Source organism: Temnothorax nylanderi, unplaced genomic scaffold (genome assembly GCF_030848795.1).
Source record: "Temnothorax nylanderi isolate EJ_2023f unplaced genomic scaffold, tnyl_v1.0 TNYL_tig0255_pilon, whole genome shotgun sequence".
NCBI classification, from domain to species: domain Eukaryota; kingdom Metazoa; phylum Arthropoda; class Insecta; order Hymenoptera; family Formicidae; genus Temnothorax; species Temnothorax nylanderi.
The window spans coordinates 172448-200127 of NW_027249317.1; the positions used below are offsets into that span (position 1 = coordinate 172448).

The 27680-nt window shown below is 42.4% G+C and overlaps 2 protein-coding genes across 2 annotated transcripts in view; one reads left to right on the forward strand and one right to left on the reverse strand.

Moving 5' to 3' along the window:
- Positions 1-27680, forward strand: part of Uvop (ultraviolet-sensitive opsin) — a 155232-nt gene that overhangs the window by 127178 nt on the left and 374 nt on the right. The gene's annotated exons all lie outside the window — the stretch shown is intronic.
- On the reverse strand, positions 18214-21039 carry LOC139780000 (uncharacterized). Its single transcript, XM_071718535.1, has one exon. It carries the CDS (start codon positions 20307-20309, stop codon positions 19269-19271), a length of 1041 nt encoding a protein of 346 aa, XP_071574636.1. The 5' UTR covers positions 20310-21039; the 3' UTR covers positions 18214-19268.

The window sequence follows — 27680 nt, forward strand, 5'->3', positions numbered from 1 at the left end:
CTGCTCTAACGCCTTCTCCTCTTTATTATTTAATTTAATTTTCATGCGTTTTTTACGTAATTTCTCGCGTTGTTCTTGAATTGAGTTGCGTTCTTCAGTCGCGGGTAATGTGAGTCCGTCAACCGTGTCATTCACCGGCATCTCTTCTCGAGTTACATGCGGTGTGAGCATCTGTACTGTCTTCCCGGTGACGTTTAATTTGCTTCTCAGGCAATTGGAATCTATTGGTTTTATCATGCAACTTCCGATGAAAACACCAGAAATAGGTTTTACACGTTTTACAATACCTCTTCTATTTCGATTTGCACCTGTCGTCTGTATGATTGTTTTACTGCGGGGGGGTTGAATTAGCTTCTTATACGGTTGGAGCTTAAGATTTACTCCGCCGATTCTCAATACGTTTTTCCCATGGAGACAGTCAGCTCTGTGCTTTTTGATGAAATCGATTCCTAGTATTCCTTCATAATCCATCGGGAAGTCGTCGTTTACCACGTATATTGTGTGGCGTATGACTTGCTTTCCTAATTTTATTGTGGCTTTTATTTTTCCAAGGGTGTACAGTTGGTGTCCTGTTATCCCTGTCAGTGCTAGTTTCTTTTCACGCATTTGTGTATTGCCTTTCAAATTTCCTATTTTGATAAAGGTTAGTGCTGCTCCGGAATCGATCAAAAAATTCATTTTTCCCGTTTTGGTTTCCTGCATCGGGAGTGTCACGAGATCTAGATTATAATTTTTACTAGTCTTGCTTGTCACTTGAGTAACTTGATACTCGCTCACGGCTCGCGCCTTATGCTTTCTCGGTCTCTTTTCCTCTTCACTGCTACTTCTGCTGCCGCTGCTGCTGCTATTCGATGTTTCATCGTCCTTGTCTGACGTATGCTTAAACGCTTTCGCTGTGGTATATACCTGTGGTTTTTTATTTCCATCAGTTTTAGATTGGCGTGTTCTTTCCTTTTCGGGTCGGCCGTTCAGCTGCCAACAATCTTCCCGTTTATGCCCTTCCTTTTTGCAATACTTGCAATATTTTTCGACGGTATTTATTCCGCTGGGTTTTCTGCTCTCGGGAGAGGATATCTGTTTGCGTATCGGCTCGTACGGCATTCTTGCCCGGTATGGCCTAGCTTTCCGCATTTATCGCATTCAACTCCAACGCTTCGAGCTTGTCGGGTTTGCTCCTGACCGTTTTTGTTTCGGTCGGTATTATATGTCGAGCGCTGAGGAGGTCCTTTCAATTTCTCCTCGGACGTGGCGCCTAAAATGGCTGCTGTGAGATTAGCGTAATTTCGTGATCGCACGATAGTTTGAATGTCATCTCGGAGTCCTAGCTGGAAATTTTCTAGTGCTAGTTCTTGTATCGTATCTAATATCGCTTTTCTTTGTTCTGAAGACTGTTCGCGGCCTTCGATCATTGATTGATATAGCTCCATTGATAATTTATTTACACGGAGTCCGTATTCTCTCGCGCTTTCGCCTGGCTTTTGCCGGAGCATATTAAATTCTTTCTGAATGTGCGTGGTGCTTCGCTTTGCCAAATAGCACATTTCTATCTCCTGCTTCAATTGAGCGAAAGAGTGTATGTCTCGCGTTTGGAAATCGTACATTGCTTTTCCTGTTAATTTCGTGCAAAGTATTGCTTTTAATAATGATTTTTCCTCTGTGGGATTAATTTCGTTCATCGCATAGGTGCTTGCGTTTAAGAATTTCTGTACTTGACTGCGCGAAGTTCCGTCGATTTCCGGAATCATATCGCGAGCTTCCTTTAATTTAAGGTACGTATTTACGGGATCGTGTTGGTTTCTGACGTCTTCCACCGTTCGTCCGTAAGTTATGTCGAGAGGACCTTGGCTGCGTACGCGGCGACCTATTTCGTCGGGGCGATTGTAATTTGCGGCTTCTAGCCTGCTTACGCGGTCCTGCATATCGCGCATTGCGCGAAGGAGTTCTACAGAACGATCGAATTCCGCGGCTTCTGCACGGTTCATGCGATCCTGCATGTCGCGCATCATGTTCAGGATGTCGTCTAGCACGGAGTCCTGTGCTCCTGGTCCTGCTCGCGCCGGCTCAGGGGCTCGGCGTTGGTCAATTTTGGACGGTCGCCCGTTTACCGAGAGTCGCGTTATTTCCGCGTCGATCTGCTCGGGTATCACCGGCATGTCTCGAGTTTCGTCGCGGAGCGTATTAACCGGAACCGCTCTTCCTTGCTGGCTCATAGTGTTGGCCCGGGGGGTATAATCCTCTTCCGTCGGATCGAATATTTCGCTGTCGTACGAGGTCAGGGAGAATTCTCCTCGTTGAGAGATTCTGCTAATCGTACTGCTTGCAACGTCGGAGTGTGCGTCTGCTTGTGTCGGGGTCAGTCTATCGTCGCCGTTACCGCAATTATTATTGTTATTTTCACGCGCTAAACTTGCGTCTATTTCGTCGAACGGAAACTCCCGCTCTATAATGACGTTCGGGTACAGTTCTAGCACCGGTGTGCTATCGTCCGAAAATTGTGAGTCTAAATTCCGTCGCACGCGGTCTAATGTTTCGCTATCGGTATTTCTATTGACGCGTACGGGGCTTTGCGAGCTATATTCAATCGCGCGCCGTGCTGGCTCACTGTGTAGGAACGACGCGTTACGGACGGGGCGAAATGGGGTGATTTCGCCGTCTGACATTTATCGGTTCTCACTAGCTTGTTATGTCGCTCGCGAAGTTTTACATTCGGCGCTCGCGGTTGCGGGGGACGCTAACAGATTCTATTCACGGCGCTTGCCGTTATCGGCTTACAAATTGGTTCGGACTTACAGTACCGCCGCACTGCGCATCTTGTCCGTTTTCCGCTGGGTTGTTGTCCTGCAGGGCCGCTTTGTTGCTCCGTCGTCTCTGCTTCGCTGCGTCTCCGCTTCGCTGTTTCGCTGCTTCCCTGCTTCGCTGCTCCGCTGCGTCGGGCTGGCGAGTCCGTGCGGTAGGTCGGGGCCTTCTCCGGTGTCGCTGATAACACGCGGGGGCTACTACCGTGGCTTTTCTCGCTCTGGATCTGGTCGGCTGTTCCTCTCCGGGATGTTTTACCGCCTTTTGATGATCCGCTCCTTTTTGCAGGCGTAAGTCTGGCAGGATGTCCTCTCGTCCGGTTAGCAGATCCCACCGCTGCCACCAATTGTTGTGCTGCCGCCTTGAATTGGAGATCAGGGCCGGCACCGAGTTCTTTGGATCCGCCGATTAGAGGGAGAGAGGACACTGGCGATATTGAGTTAGCAGTTGCGTTTAATAAAAAGATAGTTTTATTGATACACTTGTGGATTTTCACTACCCTGACTTGCGGGTTACAATTAACGTTTCGTTGACTCGCGGTACGCGCTCGGTTCTTAGACTGCCCGCCGTTCCTTGGAAGGGCGGCCTTTTTATCGCCTCGGTATTGCTGACTTAGCAGTCAGCGGTTTTGACTTCGCGATCAGCGGCCTAGCGGGCTGGTGATGTCCAGAATGACCATATATGGTCATTACCGGGACGCGTGCTGGCTTTCGCGTCGTCGGTCCTCGTCGCTAGGGTCGGATTACCAAGTAATCCGGCCCTCGTTGTTGCCAGGTGCTATAATTCATCGCGAATACGTTGTGCGCTCACAATAGTGCGTTGAGTTGTTGGAAGATCTGCTGTAAAAAGAAGATACAACAGGGGACCGAGGATGCTGCCTTGTCGGACACCCGCGTTTATAGGCTGCAAGTCCGAGAGTTCCTCTTGTTACTTTATGGTGAACTGTCTTTCTGACAGATATGATTTTAGAAGTTGGTAGAAGTTATGAGGAAGTCGTTTTTTAATTTTATATAAAAGTCCCGGATGCCAAACCTTATCAAATGCTTGAGCTATATCCAAGAACACTGCAGGACAATACGATTTGTCTTCTAAGGTTTTTCTGATTTTCCTTGCAATTCGGTGTACTTGTTTTATTGTTCCATGTTGCTCCCGGAATTCAAATTGATGATCTGGGATGATTTTGTGGGACTCTATGATTGTTTTGATTCTTTTGTAAATAAGTTTTTCTAGAACTTTTGATAAAACAGGCAGCAAACTTATAGGCCTATACGATGTAATCTCTACGGGGTTCTTTCCTGCTTTGGAATTAAAATTATTTGTGCCAGTTTCCATTGAGCTGGGAAATGTCCCAGTCTCAAAATGGCGTTGTATATAATAGTTATGAGTCTGATTGCTTTTAGAGGCAGCACCTTTAATAATCTGCCGGTTATTAAATCATAACCCGGTGCTTTGTTTGGTTTTAACTTATTAAGTATTATATTTTGTACTTCGTTTATTTTTATTCTTCTAATGGGCGCTTCTACTTGGAGTGGCATCTCAAGATATTCCAAGATTTCTAACTCTTTCTTTTGCTGTTGGAGAGTTTTGTAAAGTTGGTTCGAAAACCTTTTTAAAATGTTCAGCAAATAACTTAGTTTTTTCCATATTAGTTCTTGCCCAATTACCGTTGTTTTTTTTCGTATTGGTGGAATTGCTTGTTGAGGTCTTTTGATGATTTTTCTAGTCAATTTCCATAGCGAATAATCTGAGGATTTAGTAGGTGTAAGGTTTGCAAGAAATTCTTCTATAGCTTTGTTTTGTACACTCTTCATTAGTTCTTTTAATCGTTTAACTGCTTTGTTTAATTTTGTCTTAGCTTGCGGTGATCTATTTTTCTGCCATTCTTTTCTGAGTTTTCTTTTTTCAGAAATTTTATTCTTTATTATTAATGGACAGTATGTTACTTTCTTGTTATTAGAATCATTAGGGGTTGCCTCCCGGGCGATTCCTTGCGCAGTGTTAATAAATTTATCGATTGCTAATTCAATTTCCTCTTTAGTTTTAAGACGTATTTTACAAGTTAGTCGCTTATCAAGCAGTTCTCTAAATAGATTCCAATTAGTTCTTGAATTATAAAGAGTTGGTGATTTTGTTTTAGTTAATACATTAGCATTAAGAGTGATTAATATTGGCGAATGATCTGAGCTTAGATCGAGGCATGATTTAGCGCTGAATTGTTGCTTAGAGATGCCTTTCACAATGCAGAAGTCGATGAGGTCAGGAATCTTTCTTCGATCTGAGGGCCAATAAGTGGGTTCTCCTGTAGTGACTGGGTATATATTATTAGTCAGCATTGACTGATAAAGTTGTCTTCCTTTTGGAGTGGGTATAGATCTTGAGCCCCATCACGGATGTTTCGCGTTATAATCACTTCCTGCGATGAATCTATTACCTAGAGTTCTAAAAAAATCGGTATATTGAACGTGATTGATAGCGTGTTTGGGTGGGCTATAAATAGCAGCTATGGTGATTGGGCCAACCCAGTCTTCTATTGTTAGGCATATTGCCTGTAGATAGTCTTGAGTAAATTTTACATCGATTTTTCGTGGTGTTTAATTGATGATTTGATGACTATTGCTGTGCCAACATGTGCAGTGCCGTCCGGATGAGGTGTATCGTAAACAGTATATTTTGGAATGTTCAAATAGCTTTTTTTCGTAAAGTGTGTTTTCGAGATTAACATTATGTCAATATTGTGTTCCAGCAAGAAATATTTAAATTCCCTGCTTTTTTGAGCCAATCCGTTAGCATTCCAGGCTCCGATTTTAAGTGTACCAGCCATTAGTTCATTTTCGTGATCATGGCTGTTATTAGGTTTAGCATTGTGTCCATTTTATTCAATAACTGCATGATCAATTTCTCAAGTTTGTCATTTGCTTGTTTCTCGTTTGTGGAAGGTATGGTTATAACTTTATTATTATTGTTGTTTGTATCTTTATTATCTACTGTATTATGCATGACGATTTTAGGACTTCCTCCCCACACTTGAGCGTAGCTTAAATTATGCTGAGGTGGGTCAGGTTCTTCTTGGTGGCTCATAATTATGTGAAGATTTTATGTTTTGCACATTTATCCTTTTTTCTCTAAGTTTTGGAAAAAGTTTTTGTTGTATCTGTTTGTGAGATTCACAGCCCTTGTAACTGGCAGGATAATTCCCTCCGCAGTTACCGCATTTAACTTCATTGGTTTTCTGTCTGATGGGGCAGTTTGATGTTAGATGCTTATCCGCGGATTTTACACATCTTGGAGCTCGAAAGCAGTAATTTTTGGTGTGTCCATAGGCTTGGCACCTTGTACATTGAGCGACGATCCTCTTTTTAAATGGTTGCTCAAATGATATAATGGTATTCAATAGGCATTTAATTTTATATATGTCTTTGTTATTTTCTTTTTGTAGTAGTTCAATGAAGAACAGCGGTAACGGTTTTTTAGTTTTGTTATCGAGTATGTTAGTTATATTAATTACCTTGTAATTATGTGCTTCAATTTCTATTTTAATTTCGTTTATATCTGATGTTGGGTGCATGTTTCTTAGTACCACTTTAAATTTTTTATCAGACTTGTACTGAAAAGAGTAACCTTGAGTCCCTTTTAATTTAAGAGCCTCCATAATAGGATGATATTTGTTTGTTGAATGAGGTTGTATCCTAACTTGGTTATCTCTTAGAATTTTTAGTGAATATTGATCCTTTGCAATATTATCAAAAACTTGCTTAAGTGGAGTAATATTTTCAACTCCATCAATAAATATTGGCGGCGATTTAACTATAGTATCCTCCTTTGTAGTGTTTTTATCATTGCCTTCTTTTAATTCTTCATCAGTATCTAGTATTCCATATGAATTGCTAGTGTTTATTGGTTTATTTAGCTAGTAATCGTTGATTCTGGTCTGTTTTTTTAATTACTTGATGGAATTTCCGGACTGTTTCTTAATCTTTTTTTATTTTTGTCATCCACCTTTACCCAGTCTTGGTTGTGAGTAAAGGAAGCTTGAGATCCTATTGGCTGTTGCTTATCCATAGTTATTTCTCACTTGAATATTGCCTGTTTGAACATGGATACCTTTTAAAGCGCGTGCGCTGATGTAAGTGCGCCTGCGTAGATCCAATTAACCGAGGGCTGTACTGTCTTCGCCGTATCAGTTGTACAGGTTAGATTGAAGTTAACTTTTAGAGTTGTCAGCCTTTACCTTTTACAAGAGAGACAGGCCTCCACTAAGTTTAGAGGAAAGTCCCTATTTCGCTAGGCCGTGCATCTGCAAAAAATCAGGTCCAGAAAAAGCCAAATAGGGCAGAAATGGAAGTCCGATTTCTGTCATATTTACTAAAAAAAAAAAGGATCAATCCTCGAGGTTACTTAATTAATCTGGATGGAAAAGTAATTACCTCCCAACCATCGCATAAATTGGGTATTGAGCTAGATTATTGTCTTTCGGGAAGGGGACACGCCGCTAATGTGGTTGCCAAGTGTTCTAAATTGCTTAATGTTATCAAAGCTCTGAGGAGCACTTGGTGGGGATCTAGTTCCGTGCTACTTTTACAAATTTACAAGGCACTGATTAGGGGTTCCATGAAATATTGCAGCTTTGTCTTTTCCTTCAACAATTACAGTATAATAAAAAAACTGAACACAATTCAATACAAGGCCATTCGCTTGGCTTTAGGTCTTAGATCTTCCACCCCTAAAATTGATGTCCTAGCTGAATCGGACGAAGGTCCCTTGGTCTGTTGTTCTAGTCGGTTAATTTCGAAATATATCCTTAAAATACTATCCTTAGACGTACATGTGGCAATAGATAAACTTTATTGATTGCGGTTTATTTCTACGACCTCCTGCAAAAAAATCCTAGTAATTTCTTCATTTTATTCAGGAACTTTTTGAGGATGTGTTACGTCCCGACGGATTGCGGCTGAACAGCAGAACTCGAATTGCACGCGAGACGTGATCGCTTGTCGGGTCGAACGAACCAAGGGGTTCTCCCCGGGGATACCCGCGACCGAGGTTATTCACGACCCGCATTCCCGACTCCCGATCATTACCAGAGGGTTTGATCGATCCTAATTCTGATAGGGCGGTCGGAATTATGGTATTCTACGCGGTTATTTAAAATATATTGCTCAAATGCTTGCTCTGCTTCCAAGCACTCTCGACGCTCTCGCGCGGGGCGGTAGTCGGCTAAAGTTTTATTACACTCCGAACACGTTTTAAATTCTGTTCGCGGCCCGTATTGTACGTAATGCCACAGCACACCTTCGATTTCTTGTCTGGCGAATTGATACTTGACGAGTTGACAACTTTCGCAAATCACCGCGCCGGTGGTTTTATTCCGGAAAAATAGTGAATATACGCACATACCAGTCGTCAGCCAATTTCTAAATTGCGCGGGGGGCGGAGATAGCCCAAGCGGGGGATGATTGTATGAATATCTCGGGCACATGAGCGTAAGAATTCGCTACAATTTAATGAGCGTTAATTTGAGAAATGGCAATAATAGTAGGTTCTGGAGGACTCGAGAAACAGCTGCTCTCCTTCGTTTTCTACTGAGCAAGTTACGTCGCGGATTATTTCGGAGCACGTGGGGCAACCCGCGGGTCAGCGAATCTCTCCAATTACTATGTCGCACGAATTGCACTCGTCCAAATTGTATTGAAACCCGATGTGCAAGTAATGTCTGAATAGGAGGTCGTACTGAATGCGCTGCTGCGTTAGTAGGTCACGATAGCACGATTCGCAAAGGTAATAGCGGCTGCTCTAATTTTGATAACACGTGGTGAAGACACAGATCGCACGGGATAACCAATTAACGCGCACGATCCGGGAGGCTACTGATGAGAGGCGACGCGTGAGGGAACGCGATGGTACAGACGGCGTCATTAATACCTGGTCCCCAAAATTAGATGCGTTTCGGAAACTCACTCTTCGTCTCTTTCTAACTGTCTCCCTTAGAAAGAGACGAAGAGTGAGTTTCCGAAACACATCCAATTTTGGGGACCAGGCATGAATGACGCCGTCTGTACTTGGCTCATATCGTTCGTCCTCTCAACTAAGGTAGTCGACACTTACCTCGTGTACAGCTAGTCGAGTTCCAGAGGATGATCTGCGGTGCCCCAATGATCGGGGGTTGCGGCTCCGTAATATTGGTATAGGATCTCGGCACGGCGTTGCAGATACCGTGCTCGACGGGGGTCGTCCTCTCTAAGCGTCGCAATCAACTTTAAAGATGGGAGAGGGGGGAAGGGCAGGCTGTGTTATCGGGATCAGTTTGTAAGCCCGGTTCTCGAGAAATGCCCTCGTAGGTCTGGAGGTCGTTATCACCCGCGCGTACTAGATTTCGGTTGCTGGCACTTGAATTCACGTCCGCCTTGCGCGCGGAGTTCGCGACGAAATACTTCTCGTACTCGGGATCTTCCGTGTACTCGACTCCTAGCGCTGGATTCAAGGGCGCGGCGTGTAGGAGACGGTTTAACCGGCGGGTGCGATGCTTGACTCCGCCTTGTCGCGTTTTTGGCATCTATTGGCCAATCGGTAATGCAAAGATTTATATAGAACGAGATACGTTCCAGTTGGTTCCCTGTTGCTACAGCGAGAAAGCGTGCCGCTCGTACAACTCGAGCTGCTCCCTTTCCGGACACCCGCAGCCGGAAACGTGCAGCTTGTACCGCACTGTCTCGTATGCGGATGTGAAAGCAAGGGGAGGACTGGGGATCGGGGTGCTCTATATTAGCACCATCTAAACAAATTCCGAAACGGGGAGTCGACGTTACCCGAATTGGCGTGGGATGTGCAAGATTGGCGAAAGAATTCGTGAATGCAAGGATTTATATGAGAACAATGGTCTATTACGATAAACTTTACATAAAATTGTAATAAACTAACGCGTGGTTAACCCAGAAGGTTCTATTAGAAATTACCGAATACATATAAAACTAGCATGTAGTCGTGACCTAGAATGTTCTATTGGAAATTACCGAATTTATGCAAAACTAGCACGTGGTCGTGATCTAGAATGTTCTATTGGAAATTACCGAATACATGTAAAACTAGCACGTGGTCGTGATCTAGAATGTTCTATTGGAAATTACACAATTCCGTAGCTACGCGTAACAATAGTTCTAGACTGTTCGTTCTGGATACAGTAGTACAGTGATACATGTGGCAATAACTGGAGGATGTGGAAGGTTCTGGATACAGTGTTTACCCTGAGCCCGAGGTAGTATCGCGTTCGCGTCCGAGGATCAACTGAGAGCGTCCCTCGGGATGCTCGCCCTTATATACCCGTTCGCTTGGTGGCGGGGTGCTGGAATCGGTTGGTGGGGATCAAGTGGAAGTGAAAGCTCCTGAAGGTTCGGGAGGTTTCTGGAAGGGTATAGAAAGGTCTAGAAGGGTCTGGAAGAATTTGGACTGTCGAACGACCCGAAAAAAAGGATTCCAAAAAAAGGTTTCATATGAGTGGTCGTGTCGGGAGGATTCTAGAGGGTTCGAGAAGGTTCGGGCAGGTCCGGAGGTTTCTAGAAGGATCTGGATTTATTCTGAGCGTGATACGCGTTCTCGAGGACGGGGCTCCTAGCGCACCTAACCTTGTGATTGAGGGCACGATACGATGACGCTCTTACATCTACGTAATGTCGCTCTTATATCTATGAAGTTTTTTATTTTCTGGAATTTTGTGATGAGGCGGACGTTACAGATGACAAAATATAAATCTCATATCTTATAGGCAGAGCTTCCGGCGATATCAAAAAATTGAGTATTCTGCCGTGATTTTTTGTCTCGAAACCATTATTACTCGCCTTAATCAGGTTAAAGATATTTGTGTGGCTCCGATCCTAGTATTCCAAGATATTTATAAAGACTTATTATGTGACCATATAATTTTCTATACAGATGTCTCTAGAACGAAGCCTGACAGCTACGTAGGCTTTGCTATATATTCACCATCTATTCAGTTACAAAAGCTATATAAGATTGCATTTACTTCGGTATTCTCCGCAAAGGCGCTGGCCATTCTGTCTGCCCTAGACTACATTTTCGCTCACGCTATTTCTGATTCAATCATCTTTACTGACTCGCTCAGTGTCGTTCGGGCGATTGGCTAGCTCTTATTGGCCCATTCTAAAAATATTTTTATTTATCGTATCAAACAACGTTGCTATGATATTTTCACAAATAATTGCTTGGTTTCCATCGTTTGGATCTCGGCGCATGTAGGCATTTTCGGCAATGAGACGGTTGATATGTTGGCTAAGAGAGCCGTGACTTGGGGAAAACTCATTCCGGAGCCGCTTCCATTTATTGACTTCTACAAAACGGTCAATTCACATTACCTAAAGAGCTCCCAAGGTATACTAGAGTTATGGGAACAAAGGGTATACAATATTTTAAGTTTTACAAGGGTTTCAAGGAAAAACCTTGGTTTCTGAAATACAAGGACGATATGTCCCGTCAGGAAATAGTTACCATAGCAAGAATTAGATCTAATCATTATGCCTTGAGTTACAGCCTTTTTAGGTGCTATCTGGTGCGAGATCCGTCTTGTTCGTGTGGAAATCCTATCCAGGATATTAATCATATACTTTGGTCCTGCCCACTCTTTCTCCCTTTTCGAAAGAATCTGCTTTATGCGAGCAAAGAACTCCTTGGTAGGGGTCCTAATGATTCGAAGCTTCGCAACTTCGAAGCTTCGAAGAATCCGAAGAAACGAAGAAACCTTCAAATATCGAAGTTTTAAAGTTTTTTAATTTTTCAAAGATTCGAAGAATCGAAGTTTCGAAGTTTTTGAATTTTTCGAAGATTCGAAGAATCGAAGTTTTCGAATTTTTTGACCCTAAAACCCTAAACAGTAAGAGTTTTAATCTTCTGTATACATAACTTCAAAATTTAACTCAAAAACTTAAGACGAAACTTAATATGCGCATGTTGAGTTACTGTAGTAGGTAATAATAAATTAACATCAAACTAATGTATTGGCAAGGTAAAAAACAATAACAAATCTTGCAAAATTAATCGTTTTTATTAAATTTGAAATAATTCTGACATTACAAAGTAAAAAAACGTATTTTTTGTTGGACACATACACCCACTCATTTATGTAAACACGCATTGAATCCAATGAAATAAATTTTCTGTCATTAACATTTTATTTTATTAACTATATTTTTACTATCGTTTTTTACTATGATACTCAATTATCTACATAATGCCTATTTCTTTCAAAAATTGCCTATTCTGATAAAGAAACACATTCGTTGCCACGTTAAACGAAGTTAGGCAGCTTCTTAGCGGCGAGACAATGTAACCACCTGAGGAAAATACGCGCTCAGATGCCACCGACGTGGCTGGAATACATAAATACTTTTTGGCAAGCCGCGACAGTAACGGATATTTCTTTTTGCGCAACTTCCACCAATCAAGGGCATCTGCGTTATAACAGACTTGTGGCTCAGCTAAATAATCTCTTAATTGCTTAGCAGATGATGACTTTTTACCACTTTCTTTAGGATTGAAAATATAATCTAATGCACTCGCTTCAACCTGTTCCGTATTCTCAGCTGTGGTTGGAAGTAATTATTCCATCTCACTCTTCACTTCTTCCTCAATTAACGCTCGAACAATACTAGATTCAGCCCCAAGTTCCTTATATCTAGGATCAAAAAATGAACATTTTGCCGCTAATTTAACTTCCATACTTTTTAATTCGAATCGTGTTTTTAATTCATTAATTAATTTATTTATGACGGCAGTAATGGCATCGTCGTACCCGTACTCTTCTAATGCAGGCAACATATGTTGGTCAATAATGGACTGAATGATCGGATTCACTGCTGATAATGGTGCATCTGATAACGCCTTCGTCGATATTGCAAGCGGCCGCAAAATTTTCGTAAGTGCTTCAAGTGTTTCCCATTCATTTTCGTGCATTTCAAGCACCTGCGCTTGCTTCCTATCGACGACATTTCTATGTGATAAGACGTTAGACACAGCATTTCTGTTGGTTATCAAACGTTCTGCCATCTTGAGGTCGCTGTTCCATCGCGTACTCACACTTTGAATTAATTTTAATTTTTTTAAGCCGAGCTGCTCTTGCTTTTCTTGTAGACTTTTTGTTGCAAGAGCAGAGTGCCGAAAATGAGCAACAATTTTACTGGCTTTCCGTAGAACTTCCTGTATTCCTTCTTTGAGAGCCGCTTGAACAGCAAGATGGATTTTATGCGCCGCACAGGTTACGTCATACTGTACATTCTCCATAAGCTTGACAGCAGTTACAATATTTGCAGCATTATCATTTGTAATAGAAGGTATTTTTTCTTCAATGCTGAATTGAGCTGCAACATTATTTAAACTGTCCGCAAGATTTTCCGCTGTGTGTCGCTCATCAAGTTCCTCGGTGCATAGGGTGACCACCTGCGGCTTCCAATCTTTATCAATATAATGTGCATTAACGTTTATGTAGCCATCTTGGCATCTGGACGTCCAACAGTCGGTGTCGAGAGACACAAACTCCGTTGCTGCAAGATTTTTCTCGATTTTCGTCTTAACTTCTGCCTCAGCGACTCGTAGACGGTTGACGATGGTTTGACTGCTGGGAACTTTGTAGTTGGGTTCCAAAACGTTCATAAAATCCTTCAAAGCATCCGACGATACAAAGTGGTAAGGTAATCTCGCAGTTGCGACGAGTTTTGTCAGAGCTTGAGTAATATGCTCCGTACGACTCTTACTTATGAAATTTTGTGATCGAGGCGCGATTATGCGAACTTTTTTAGTAGGAGGAACTGGCGTCTCTTCAACACCCTCAATCTCATTTTGGTTTGAAGTTCCTGCCTGCATGTCATTTATATCGGCCACCGGCTACTGTCCAAAAAATTAAAATAGTGATATTAATCAACAAATTAATAGACGGCGATACGAGTCAAGCGCGGTACGTGATGCGGGGGACGAGGGAACGAAAGAGAAGATCGGAAACGTGGACTCTACGTATGAAAAAGCTTTACGTATATTTGAGCGGAAAATCCTAAGAAGGATATATGGCCCTGTGAAGGAAGGTGAAGTTTGGAGAATAAGAACGAACAGAGAGATAGAGTTGGCCATTGAGGAGAAAGACATAGTAAGTCAACAAAATTAATAGATTAATTGCACTTTTACAGCGAACTATCGTGAAATTATCTAGTGCTTTTTGGCAAACATATTGAAATTGAGAGTAGGTAATAAATTTGTTATACGTGCGCCCCATTTTGCAGTTCCTGTTGTCTCCGTTTTCTTTGTATCCCTGAATCAAGTGAGTGAATTCTTATCAAATGTTCTGACAATGTCGTCGTAGATCCATGTGTCTGCATCACTACATCACATAGTGTACATGTAGCGGATTGTCCATTTTCACTTTTACAAAAATGATTCCACACCCAGCTTCTCATAATTTTTAATTAGCTAAAACATAGGAATAAAATTTCATCCGTTCGATTTGGATTGAAATTTTCTATAAAAGGCACCCAGAGGAATATTACAGGAGTTAATCGATAAATCTAATTTTTATTTAAAAAATGACAATACATTTGTTTTCACCAAAAATTAATTAATAAGTGCAAGTTAAAGTTTTGTTTTTAGTTATTTAATGAAAAGAAACTTGTGATTAAGATTTGTGAAATTAGAAAGTGCTCGAAAAAACGAATGGTAAAAAAGGGTATTGAACCGATGTATTAAAAAACGCGTGTCTTCGACTCACGTGCTCGCTCGCTCGACCTTGAGAACGCGGAAAAATTTTACTCTTTACACATTATCTATTAACAAACTATTGTATAAAATTATAAATTATTGTGCAAATTTCCACGCTAATCTGTGCATAAGCTACTGTACCTTTGCCAAATTTTAGATGAAAAATATTACATTCTTTGGCTATATTTATGGAATACACGTTAATTTAATTTTGCAATAACACTTTTAATTTTAGGAGCTTAAGGGCTTTGAATTTGGTGAAATGTATTACTAATATATATTTTCAATTCAATTCAAAAGGTACTTTATTACCCACACGAGGTTTGAAAGGGCGTTTTGTAGGGACGTACCCAACCCTGTACATCCTTCCACCATTGGCGTTTTTCAGGAACGTACCCAAACCTTTACAAATCAAAAATCAAATAAAAAATCACAATGAAAATCATAACCTCAAATCGAAAGGAAACAAAAATCTCTGCCTATTTGGCTCTTGTCTGCTCGACGATTCCCGGGTCCTCTTCCTCCAGTCCGGCCGTCTGCTCCCCTAATCTCCTCTGTTGCCTACTGGCCTTCCTTCCTCCTTAATCGGCCTTTGTTTTCCCTCTCTCCTCGTCTGACTCCATTAGCAGGCTCTCTTCTAGTCTACTTGATATCTCCTCCTCCGCCGATCTTCTTGGTCTCCCTCCATCCTCCTCCCTCCCTTCCCTTTTCTTTCTCTTCTCCTCTCCTTCTCTGAGTCTCCTCTCTATCGATTTGTCCTCGTCCATCTTAACTTTCAGCTTGCTCCCTACCCTCCTCCTCGCATCCAACACCCTCCATTTATCCTCCTCGCATCCCAATCTCACCAGCATCGTCAGCCAATCTCCTCTCAATCCTATCACGCATACTTCCTTCACTTCAATCCTTATCTTCAGGCCCTCTGAGAACAGTTGCTTCACCTTCTCCCGGTTTGTTCTCTTTCCTGTCCATCTGTTCTTCTCTACCCTTACTATCACGTTCTTCTTCCTTCTCTCGTCATCATTCCTCTCCTCTTCGTCGGACCACCATGTCCTTTCCTCTAGCCTGCCAGTACTCTCTTCGCTATCGTTTCTCTTCCTTTTCCCTGTGCCTTGTTCCAGCCTTCGTACTTTTCTTCTCAGGTTCTCAATCTCTCTCTGATCTTTTATTTCTTCTTTCAGCCCTCTTATCATCCCACTTGTCTGTTCCTTTATCAGTTTCTCCAGTGTCTCTCTCTCCACTATTACCTTCGCTCTGCATTCCATTCTTTTTTTTGTCACGTAGTCTCCTTCTCGCCGACCTTATCTGTAATTAAACGCTTGTTTATTATCTCTACCAATGACCCTCCTTTTCCTTTCTCCTTTCCACGCCCTGTCTCATCTCCTCTATCGCCTTCATCCATTCTTCCCCCTCTCCATTTTCGCCCAATATCTTCCCTACCACGTCTTGCCAGCTCTCTCCATCCCATTTCTCCCATCTAGTACATACCTCCCATATATGCTCCCAAGTCTCCTCCTCCCTCTCACACATCCTGCACTTTCTGTCATCCTCCTCTCCCCAGTATAATCCTTCCCTAATTTCGTTGCCCAGTCTAAACCTTGCCATTCTAATCCATCTTGTTTCCTCCCATCCCTTCTTTAGATAATCCGGAATCCCTTCCTTCCTTATAAACTTATACCACCTATTGTATTTCGACTCAATGATCTTTTCTATCCTTTCCTGTTTTTGCTTCAATCTTTCCCTATTTTCCAATGCTTCCTCTTCCAACTCCTCTTCCCCTCCCACTTCTACCCCGATCCCTTCCAAGTAGTCTTTTCTCTCCTGCTCCGATTTGCCTATTATCCTTTCCTTCTTCCACCTCTCTTTCATTTCTTCCAAACATTTCCTCGCTATTTCTCCTCCTTTAACTTCTTCCAGTTTCCTTTCCAACCTCCATGCTCTCCTGCTTGCTCTGGCTCTCATTTTCTCCCTTTTCACCTTGTCTCTAACCATGTATCCTGGTGTCCTCCAGTTTAATCCAAAGATCCATCTGAGATATCTCTCGTGAACCCCTTCTACCTCCCTCCTTTCCTTCCATCCCCATATTTCTGCCCCGTATCCCATCACCGTCCATATCAGGGTATCGTAAAACCAGATCCTTCTTTTCCAATCTTTTTTCCACATCCTCTTTCTTATCCCCCACACCTCTCTCATTACTCTTGCCGCCTTCCTTCTTCTTTCTTTAATGTGCGCCTCCTGTCCTCCGTTCTCCTTCAATGTATACCCCAGGTATTTGAACTCTTTAACCTCCTCCAACTTCTTTCCCTTCCATCTCCAATCATATTTCTTCTTCCTTCCTCCTCCCTTTCTGAATCTCATTATCTTTGTCTTCTCTATGCTCAGCGTTAGACCCTTCATGTCCAAATACCCCTCTAGCCTGCTTATCATAGATCTCATGTCTTGTTCCTCTTCCGCTAGCACTGCTATGTCATCCGCATACATTAGAGTGTATATCCTCTCTCCTCTTAATCTTACACCTCCCCATCCACCTTTCTTCATAAACTCCTCTATGTCTGCAATCAACAAGTTAAACAGTATCGGGCTTAACGGGCATCCTTGTCTTAAACCCTTCGCCGTCCAGAATGCGTCTCCTCTTTCTTCTCCCCTTCTCACGCTGCTTTTGGTTTCTCTTAATACTTCCTCTACCCTGTCTATCAGTCCTTGCCTCATTCCTCTCTCTTTCATTGCCTTGATTAAGACTTCCTTATCTACCGAGTCAAACGCCGCCTTCAAGTCTACAAATAGAACTGTCATCTTCCCTTTCTCATTTCCCAGCTGTCTGTTTATCAGGTAGTTCAGCGCGAATATTTGATCCATTGTCCCCATTCCTTTTCTAAATCCTGCTTGGTTGTCTGGAATCAATTTCTTCGTTTCTACTTCTTTCCTTATCCTTTCTGCTAGAACCGCCGTGCGGTCCTTCTCCTTTCTTCACTATTGGAACTATCTCACCTTCTTTCCAATGTTCAGGCCAGCCTTCCCCCCTCCACACTCGTTTACATATTTCCCATATCCATCTCACTAAATCTCCTCTTCCAAATTTCCATACCTCGTTCGGGATTCCGTCCGAGCCTATTGCCTTCCCTGTTTTCAGTTTCCTTATTACGTTTCTTACCTCTTCCAGTTCTATCTCTTCCTCTTCATGTCTGTTCCCTCCTCCTTCTCCTTTCACAACCCTGTTCTCCATCCCACCCATTAGTTCCATGAAATACTCCTTCCATTCCTCCATCTTTATCTCCTCGTTTACCCTCTTTCTTCTTTTTCTTACTCTGCCTATCAACTCCCATACCTTTCCTTCCGTTTTCGCTTCTCCTATTTCTCTTGTCATCCTATCCTTTTCCTCTTCCTTCTTTCTCTTGCATAATTCTCTGTACTCCCTCCTACCTCCTCTGTATCTTTCCGCCTCTCCAGATCCTTTTCTCCATTTTCTTAATTCTCTCCTGACTACCCTCTTTCTCTCCTTGCATTCTATGTTCCACCATCCTCGTTTGTTTTCGTTCGGTCCCCTTCCCTTCTCTTTTTCGTTCTCCTCTAATACTCTTCTTATCTTCGACGTTCCTTCCTCTATCTCATCCTGCAACTCCCTATTTCCTCCTATCTTCCCTAGCCTCTCACTGAATCGCGTTCTTCCTTCCTCGTTCTATATTCCTCTTCTTCTTATCTTTTCCACCTCTTTCCTTCTCTGTTTTCCCTTCTCGCTACCTCTTATCCATATTATTAAAGGGTGATGGTCTGAGTCTACCTTTTCCCCTACTTCTAATCTTTCCACTTTTTCTCTAATGTCCTCATCTCCTAAAATGTAGTCTATGACCGTTTCACCTTTTCCTCCTGTGTATGTGTATTCTCCTTCCTCATCTCCTTTCATACCTCCGTTTAAGATCGTCCATCCTCTTTCCTCGATAAATTCTAGAAGTGTCCTGCCGTCCTTATTCACCTTCTTGTCTTTCGATTTTCTCCCTCTTTCTTTCCCTCTTCCCTCGGTTTCCTCCTCCCATCCTCCCTCCTCTCCCGTTCTCGCGTTAAAGTCGCCATCTATTATAGTCTTTATTCCCATATCGCCCTTCTCCATGCACTCCTTCAAGCCTTCTAGCTTCTTATTTATATCTTTGTTTACATATATTCCTATTATTCTCCAGGTTTCTTTTCCTACTCTTATCTTAACCTCTAATTTTCCTTCTTCTTTTTCCATCCTTCTTCCCTCCTTTATCTCTTCTAACCCACTTCTTATTCCTATTAACATGCCTCCGCACGCTCTACCTTTCTTATTCCTCTTGTTCGCTATCTGTACTCTCCAGCTAAATTCTCTTGGTAACTTTTCTTTTACCCTCTCCCATCCTTTACCATCTAACCATGTCTCCATCATAACAATTACATCCCACTCCCTTAACCCTTCCCAAAAGTCCTTGTCTTTATTTGTTATGCCAGCTACGTTCCAGAAGACCATCTTCCAAGTCTCCTCCCCCTCCCTGATCTCTCTCACCCTTTCCTCTTCATCTCCCTCCTCCTCCTCACTTTCGATTCCTCCTGTGGCCTGCTCTCCCTCCTCCCTCGTACTTCCTCCTTCCTCCCTGAGCTTATATGTATGGCATAGACTTTCTTCTGTTCTCTTTCCCCCTTCCCGTCTCCCCTCCTGTGTCTCCTCCCTCCTTCTCATGTTTCTCGTGCTTTCCATTTCTTTGTCCTTTTTCTTTTCGTTAAGCCCTACGAAATTCCTTCCTCTCCTTTAACCTTCCTTTACTCTCGTTCCATCTCCATTCTATGTTGTCTTCCCATATCTTATGGTAAGCAATTGTGACTCTTTTTCCTTTCTCTCTCTTCTCCCTTGCTATCTTTCTTATCTCTGTTTGTATCCGCCTTTCCTCTTTGGTGAGGTCGTCATCCAGAAAACTTTTGTACTTCCTTCCTAGCTCCTTCTTTTTCTTCATAATGTCTCTCTTGGATTCCCAGCTTTTGCATCTCAACAACCTTAATTTATTGTCTCCGTATCCTAGCTCTTGTATTTCTTCAGTAATCCCTTCTGTCTTGTTCAATTCTTCCATTAATTTTTCGAATCTCTCCTTCCTTTCCCCGTCGTTTCCTACCTTCTCCTCCTTCACGATTATATTGTTCTTCCTCCTTCTTCTCTCTGCCATCTCCATATTTCTTTCTATCTCCTTCATTTTCCTCAGCCATTCCCCCCCTTCATTCTCCTCTGTATCCCTCACCCCTATTTTCTCTATCTTGTCCTCCATCTTTTTTACCCTTTCTTCTAACGCGTTCTTCTGCTTCTTCCATATTTCCTCGCTCCTCTTCAATTCCTCCCTTAATCCCTTAATTTCGTTTTTTATTTCTTCTTTATCTTTTTTTCTTGCCTCTATATCCTCTTTCCTTTCCTTCTCTTGCTCCTCCATTTTTCTTAATATTTCCTTTAACATCTCCTCTGCCGCCATATTTCCTTTATTCTCTTCCTCTTTTTTAATCTTAGTTGGCGGTGATCTGTTGACCCTCCTTGTTTCATTGAATTTCTCCAAAATCTCTTTCTCCGCTCTATCCGCTACCTCGTCTACCCCTTCTTTTTTCCTTTTCTGTAAAAACTCCCTTACCGATCCTATGCTATTCGTTCTCCCTCTCTGTTTGGCAAGCTCCTCCGCTTTTGTTGGCCTGCCTCTTGCTTTCTTCTCACCCTCTCCTTCTTTCCTCTTTCCTTTACCTCCCTGCTGATCACTTTCTATTCCTAATTCCCTCCCTATCTCCATCCGCCGTTTTTACCTTTACTTGTCCCTCTTACTCGTTATCTATCCTATGTCCGCGAGCACTTACCATAGTTGTCCCTTCTATAACCGGATTAGCCTATGCTCGCTCGCGCGCCACTGCCTTCCGTTCTGTCGTCCCTCTATATTTTCTCTTATTGTCTATGCCGTAACGGTCACCTCACTCCCGTCACTTTACCTACCTTTTCTCCTTTTTCCCGTCTCCTCCTCCTCTCAGCTCTATCACCTCCACCTTCTCGCGCCTCCACTCCTCCCTGCTCCGGTGATCTCGTCTTCTCCAACTCTCTCTATATCTTATTATCGCCACTTCTCTCCCTCTATCACCTGCACGCCTGTCACTATCTACGTACCGGAACCGAAAGTTCCTATTACTAATATATATATATATATATATATACATATAAATACATATAATAAATGTATATAAATACATTTTATTTACTTACGAAATCCTTTTTTTTACGTCTATCTTGAAAAGGTAATTTATGCAGTGGTTTAGAATTTTCCGTCTTGAAGTTGTACACTGTACACAACCGCAATATAAATAATTCGTCTAAAATACAGTAGTCTCGCGTTATTTTTCTGCGCTCGGGACCTATAAGGCTAGCATATCTGACAAATCGGAATTTAGCGAGAGCTAGTCGCGCGCAGTCACGCGCGTTCTTCCTTCCATTGTGTGGAGTTTTTGTGTGTTATTCTAACTTTATTTGTAAGGCACGGCAGTGAATGACCTAATCAGAATGTCAAAGCTTCAAAGCTTTGCTTTTATTACTTTCATTTGTTTGTTACGAAGCTTCGATACTCCCAAACTATAAAACTTTAAAACTTCGAAACTTCGAAAATTCAAAAATTCGAAACTTCGAAACTTCAAAACTTCAAATCTTCAAATCTTCAATCTTCGAAGATTTTCTACGAAGCTTCGAATCTTCGAAAATTCGAATCTTCGAAATTGAAAATCTTCGAACAAAAATTCCAGCCCTACCTTCCCTGGACCTTCAGACCTACAATCCCTCTTTTTTAAACCAGACCTTAAACTCTGTACAGTTATCTGTTCCCTCTTAAAACATGAGAGAATGTAGGTCTAGTTGACGTAAAAGTCACTACTACGCCAACTTGGCTTTCGTATGGAAAATCTATATCACACCCAGTCTATGGCGGTATGGCAAATTTCAGCGACCTTTCAGTACTTTTGCTGAAAAAATCACTTTCAGAGGAATTGCAGTAAAATTTCAGCGTCTTTTCAACAATTTTGCTGAAATATTACTTTCAGCAAAATTTCCGCGAAATTTCAGTAAAATTTTTCCACCAGGGTAATTAAGGATCTTTAGCAGTATTCACTACGATATTATCTGTTATTCAAGAGACGACTGTTACTTGTTATACCATACTACTAATCCATTTGAAATATACCGTTGTTACTATGTATGTATTGGGTATGGGAATAAGTTTTAATCGTTTTTTATGTAGAAAAAAGCATAGTTTGAATATGATGATATTAAATGATTTTATTCAAAATAGTTTCTATCTGAAGCGACGACCTTCGCCCATCTTTCAGGCAATAAACGGATTCCTCGAGCGAAGAATTCTATTTCTTTCGATGCGATCCAGTCATCGACCCATTTTTGTATGCTGTCATTTGAAGTGAAGCGCACTCCAGTAAGTGCCGACTGCATCGACCGGAACAAATGATAGTCTGAAGGGGCAATGTCCGGTGAATACGGCGGGTGGGGTAGGACCTCCCATTTCACCCCTTCTAAGTATGTTCGGACGGGTTGACCAACATGTGGCCTAGCGTTGTCGTGCTGCAGAATTAGCTTCTCGTGTCTATCGTGCCATTCCGGCCGTTTTGTTTGAATAGCTTGTTTCAAACGCATTAGTTGAAGTCGGTAACGTTGGGAATTGATAGTTTCGGACGGTTTCAGTAGCTCATAGTAGACTACACCCCGCATGTCCCACCAGATACAGAGCATTACCTTTGACCCGTGAATATTGCGTTTAGGATTGTCATAATGAATCCATTTTTCATCGCCAGTGATGATCCGATGCAAAAAACCCTTTTTTTGTTGTCGTTGAAGCAACATTTCGCACATGACCAAACGCCTTTCAATGTCCCTTTCCTTCAACTCGTGTGGTACCCAATTTCCTACCCTGTGAACCATTCCTAGCGCATGTAGGCGTTTTCCAACGGTGGACCGATCAACACCCAATGCTTCAGATAATTCTTCAAGTGTCTGACATTCATCAATATCAAGCAATTCCTCAAGTTCCTCATTTTGGAACTTTTTTGGGGCACCTTCGCGTTCTTTGTCGTTGACATCGAAATTACCACTTTTGAAGCGTTGGAACCAATATCTGCAAGTTGGCTCCGATGGAGCATGGTCGCCGTAAACATCCACAAGCAAACGGCACGTTTCCGCAGCACTTTTCTTCAAAAAATAGTAGTGGAGAAGAACTTCCCGTAAATGCTGCTTTTTTGGAACAAATTCCGACATTTTCGATGCGATATGATACTTGTTGTTTACACTTCAAACAGAAGTCTTATACTGCGTTACACAGCTGACATACACAGCTGTTAATCCATCTATCGAAAGGTTAGAAAAGTATGCAAGCGATACTATTAATGCCATCTATGGAAAACGATTAAAACTTATTCCCATACCCAATATGTATGTAATGGTTTATTTCTTGTCCCCGCAGGGTTTGAAAGGCGTTTTTCCCAAACCTTTACAAAACCAACACCTCTCTTATCCTCATACATATTTCCATTGGCGTTTTTAAAGGGATGTACCCAACCCTTTACACAATTATCATCCTTAGCCCGACCTGACCATTGCGGCCCTTTACATTCTTTTTCCCTCCCACCCCTCCTCGGTCCCTTTCCTTCCCCCTTTTCCTCACCTATCCTATTCCTTCACTTATATCTCCCTCTCCTCATCCCACATACATTCTTTATCATCTAACAAAATACCCTACTCCCGGACTGTCCATAGCGACCCTCTACAAACTGATTCACCTCCCTCCTTTCCCCGCACAATACCCCCAGTTTCCTTCTTCCCTCCCTCTTTTAAACTGTTCTCTCCTCGAGCGGCAGGCTCTCTGAACTCCCGCTGGACTCTGCTCCTCCTCCGCCACCTCCCAAAATTGTCTCCTTCACTTCCTGTCCAGCTCCAGTCCGCCACCTGTCATCTCTCTGCCCTGCTCCACTTCTGCACATAAAGATTCATCAATCCTCTCCTTTCAGCCCTCTGCCCTAACCCTCTTCATACTCCCTTCCCTGACCACCTTCTCTTTAATCCGTCTACTATTACCATTTTCGCCTCCATCTCCGCCCATAAATACCTTTAAAACCCCTCTTTCTAATTTCTCGCACCACCTTCATCTCCTCCCTCCTCTGTACCCTCTTATTCGACCCAAACAAGCAGCTTTCTCCACTATTACCCCTTTCCTCTTTATCCGTCGCCTCGACGTCTCGCCGCAGTGCCACCCCCTACGGCATCTGACACTCGGCGCCGTCTCGGTCCTCCGTCGCTCTCCCCAATACTGTCCTGTCGTTCCTCGCTGCACACCGCTACCTCGGGCCTCAGCTCATGCCGCATGTAACTCCTGCAGCTACCCTCCTATTCTCCGTCTTATCCCCCCCTCGCCCTGTCCACCCTTATCAATTCTTCAAGCTCTGACTCTTACCCCCGGTCCTTTTCCCCTCGATCACCTCCCCGTCCGTCGTTCTTCCACCGCCGAATCCTGCCCCTCCTTCCTCCTTCATCTTTTCCCCGTCCCCTCTCTCGTGCTCCCTTCCGCGTCTATCCGGCAGCCTTCCTTTCTCGCCTCCGGCCAGCCGTTCCGCCACTTCCTTCCTTTCGGTTCGGGTTGCTCTTTTCTCCCCTTTCCTCCATCATTTCTCCCTCACTCCACCCCCCCTTGCACCCTCCTTAATCTCCAACCGGCAACCGCCTTTCAATCCTTCCGTCCGTCGGCTTTCCTCCGCGCCACGCGTAGTCTCACGCGTTCCGCAACACCAAGCCTCGACGTCCCGCATTGGTGCCAATCCACTCGGCGTTCGGCACCCAGCGCCGTCTCGGTCATCCATAGCTCGTCACTTCAGCCGCGCCGCCTTCCGGCCGCCAAACCCACCGCGCTCGTCTGAGTCACCATCTCGATTCGAGATAGCCCGTGACCCACGACAATGCGCGCCTTCCGCCGTTCTCTCACCTCTCACGTCCTTGACCCTTCTTCTACCTTCTCCACATCCTAACCTCCAAATACGCCTCTGAGAGATTCCGTCTCCATTCTCCATCCGCACCCTCCTCGGAGCCTCCTCCACTTCCTCGGCCTCCTCCGTACCTCCTCCGCCACCTCCACCACATTACTCCATCCCCCCGACCTTTTCTCTACCAAAAATCACCTCTTAACTCGGCCCTCTTAACTCCGGGCCAACCGCCCGCTCCGCTCCCCGAACCGGAAGTCCTCTATACCGTTGTTACTATTGTATTGTGTGTTAATTGCGCTGCGCTCTTTCTCTTCCTCCCAGAAGACAGACAGCGATAAGAAATATTAAAGGATTTACCCCTGAAGTATTTGTTGCGAGTATTCGCACCTGGCGCCCATACCGAGTATTGAGGACCTATATGGTCAATCTACCATTGGGATAGCGTAACAGGGATTACCGATTAATTTGCGGCGTGCACCCTCGAACGGCGAGATCAAGGGAATACGCGTCACAATATATCTAATAATATACATGTGTTGTGTTTATACAGGGTGTCCCATTTTAACTTGGACAGCAAAATATCTCAAAAACTAAGCTCCACATACAAAAATGTTTCAGACAAAAGTTGTATGGTTTCAAGGGGGACATAAGATGGTACCATTGGTTTGACCTTGAACAGTTTGTTGAAGGTCACGTGAAGGTGACTTTCAATTTCTTAAATGGAACGTACCTTTTCTCATTACATATTCTTGTAGATTATCTCGAGAGCTTTCCAAAACACTATAATTAAGTGTACTTCTACCAAGTACTTTTCGAGTTATGAGGCCCCAAAGTAGTACTAGCCGGATCAACCTCGATCTTGCTTTTGCTAGCCGGATCAACCTCAATCTTGCTTTGGCTAGACCTCGATCTTGCTTTTGCTAGCCGGATCAACCTCGATCTTGCTTTTGCTAGCCGGATCAACCTCGATCTTGCTTTTGCTAGCCGGATCAACCTCGATCTTGCTTTTGCTAGCCGGATCAACCTCGATCTTGCTTTTGCTAGCCGGATCAACCTCGATCTTGCTTTTGCTAGCCGGATCAACCTCAATCTTGCTTTGGCTAGACCTCGATCTTGCTTTTGCTAGCCGGATCAACCTCGATCTTGCTTTTGCTAGCCGGATCAACCTCAATCTTGCTTTGGCTAGACCTCGATCTTGCTTTTGCTAGCCGGATCAACCTCGATCTTGCTTTTGCTAGCCGGATCAACCTCAATCTTGCTTTGGCTAGACCTCGATCTTGCTTTTGCTAGCCGGATCAACCTTGATCTTGCTTTTGTTAGCCGGATCAACCTCAATCTTGCTTTGGCTAGACCTCGATCTTGCTTTTGTCAGTCAAATCAACCTGAATGATACGTAAGGATCAACTTGACCCCATAACAATACAACATACAAGATATTTTGCACTTTGTGCCAATATACTGCAAAGTACTACTTTGGGGCCTCATAACTCGAAAAGTACTTGGTAGAAGTACACTTAATTATAGTGTTTTGGAAAGCTCTCGAGATAATCTACAAGAATATGTAATGAGAAAAGGTACGTTCCATTTAAGAAATTGAAAGTCACCTTCACGTGACCTTCAACAAACTGTTCAAGGTCAAACCAATGGTACCATCTTATGTCCCCCTTGAAACCATACAACTTTTGTCTGAAACATTTTTGTATGTGGAGCTTAGTTTTTGAGATATTTTGCTGTCCAAGTTAAAATAGGACACCCTGTATATGGTTACATATAATCATATATAATCTACGTGGATAAATGCTTCTTATACAGGGTGTCCCATTTTAATCAATCACCCCAAAAAATTTTTTTATTTGTGATTCTAGAAAGAAATGATTCAGACAAAAGTTGTTTGGTTTGAAAGGGGATATATGATTCCAATGTGAGTTGTGTCATACATGTCGTCATTTTCAAGAAATTTTAAGGGAGATTAATTTTTTTAATGGAACTTGATTTTTTCTTTGAAATAAAAGTTGTAGAGCTCGTCGATACGTTTTCAAAACACTATGATAAAGCTCTCTTTCGTTAAGAATTTCCTGAGATATTTAAAATTTTGTTATAATATTTTTAATATAAAATATGAACTGTCTCATAAAGTATCCACTTTTCGATGACTTTACCTTCATACTTTTGTACGTAGAATAATGGAAATAATCAATTGTTGTAAAAAAAAACCGAAAAAATTATTTTAAAAAATTCGATTGCATTTTATAGACGCATTCAATTTTGCAAAATTGCAAATGTAAAAATTATTATTATTATTCGCTTTCTTTCATTATTATATGTGCCCATATATGTATAATGATAGATGGATCCATATATAATTTTATATAAAGTACTAAATTTCATATATATAATCACATATAATCATATATAATTATATATAATTATATATAATTTTTTTTCCCGGGTAATTACAATTCATTATTTGACTTTTCCATACTAAGAGAACAGATTTGCGGTTAATTCGAAATATATGATAGCAGTCTGTCGGCAGATTGATAACAGATTTGATCGGACATATCAGCAGACTGATATCAACTGCGTCCGCATTCAGCTTATGTTCTGTCATCTGAGTCTGCTAACATAATCAGATTGGCAGCAGAAATCACGCAGACAGAGCCTACTGACAGGCAATGTAAGCAGATTGGCAGCAGAAATAGCGCAGAACCTGAATGGTTCCAGCACGATCTGCTCGTCTGTCACTGCTCAATCTGCTGTCTGATTATGATAGCAGATTCTGTTATACTTCTGTTGGCATTCTGCCGACATCATGTAATATATCAGAATCAGCGTCAAATCTGTAGTCTTTCTGTCGACAAACTTTGTAGCAGATACTTTGCAAGATCTGCTTTCGACAGACTTGGCTGTCTGGATATATTACGATAAATACTTAATGCGATCAATACGTGTATTGCGATTTTTTAATATCTTTTTATTTATCGGTTTTTATCACACTAAATATGTATTAATAACAGACCAAAACGTAATGTAAATTATAATTTTAACAAAAAAGAACGATAGGAACACCCTGTTGTGGCTTTGAACCCTTCTTTTATATTAGATGAATACAATATATTTTGATACGAATATATGTATTTAAAACATTC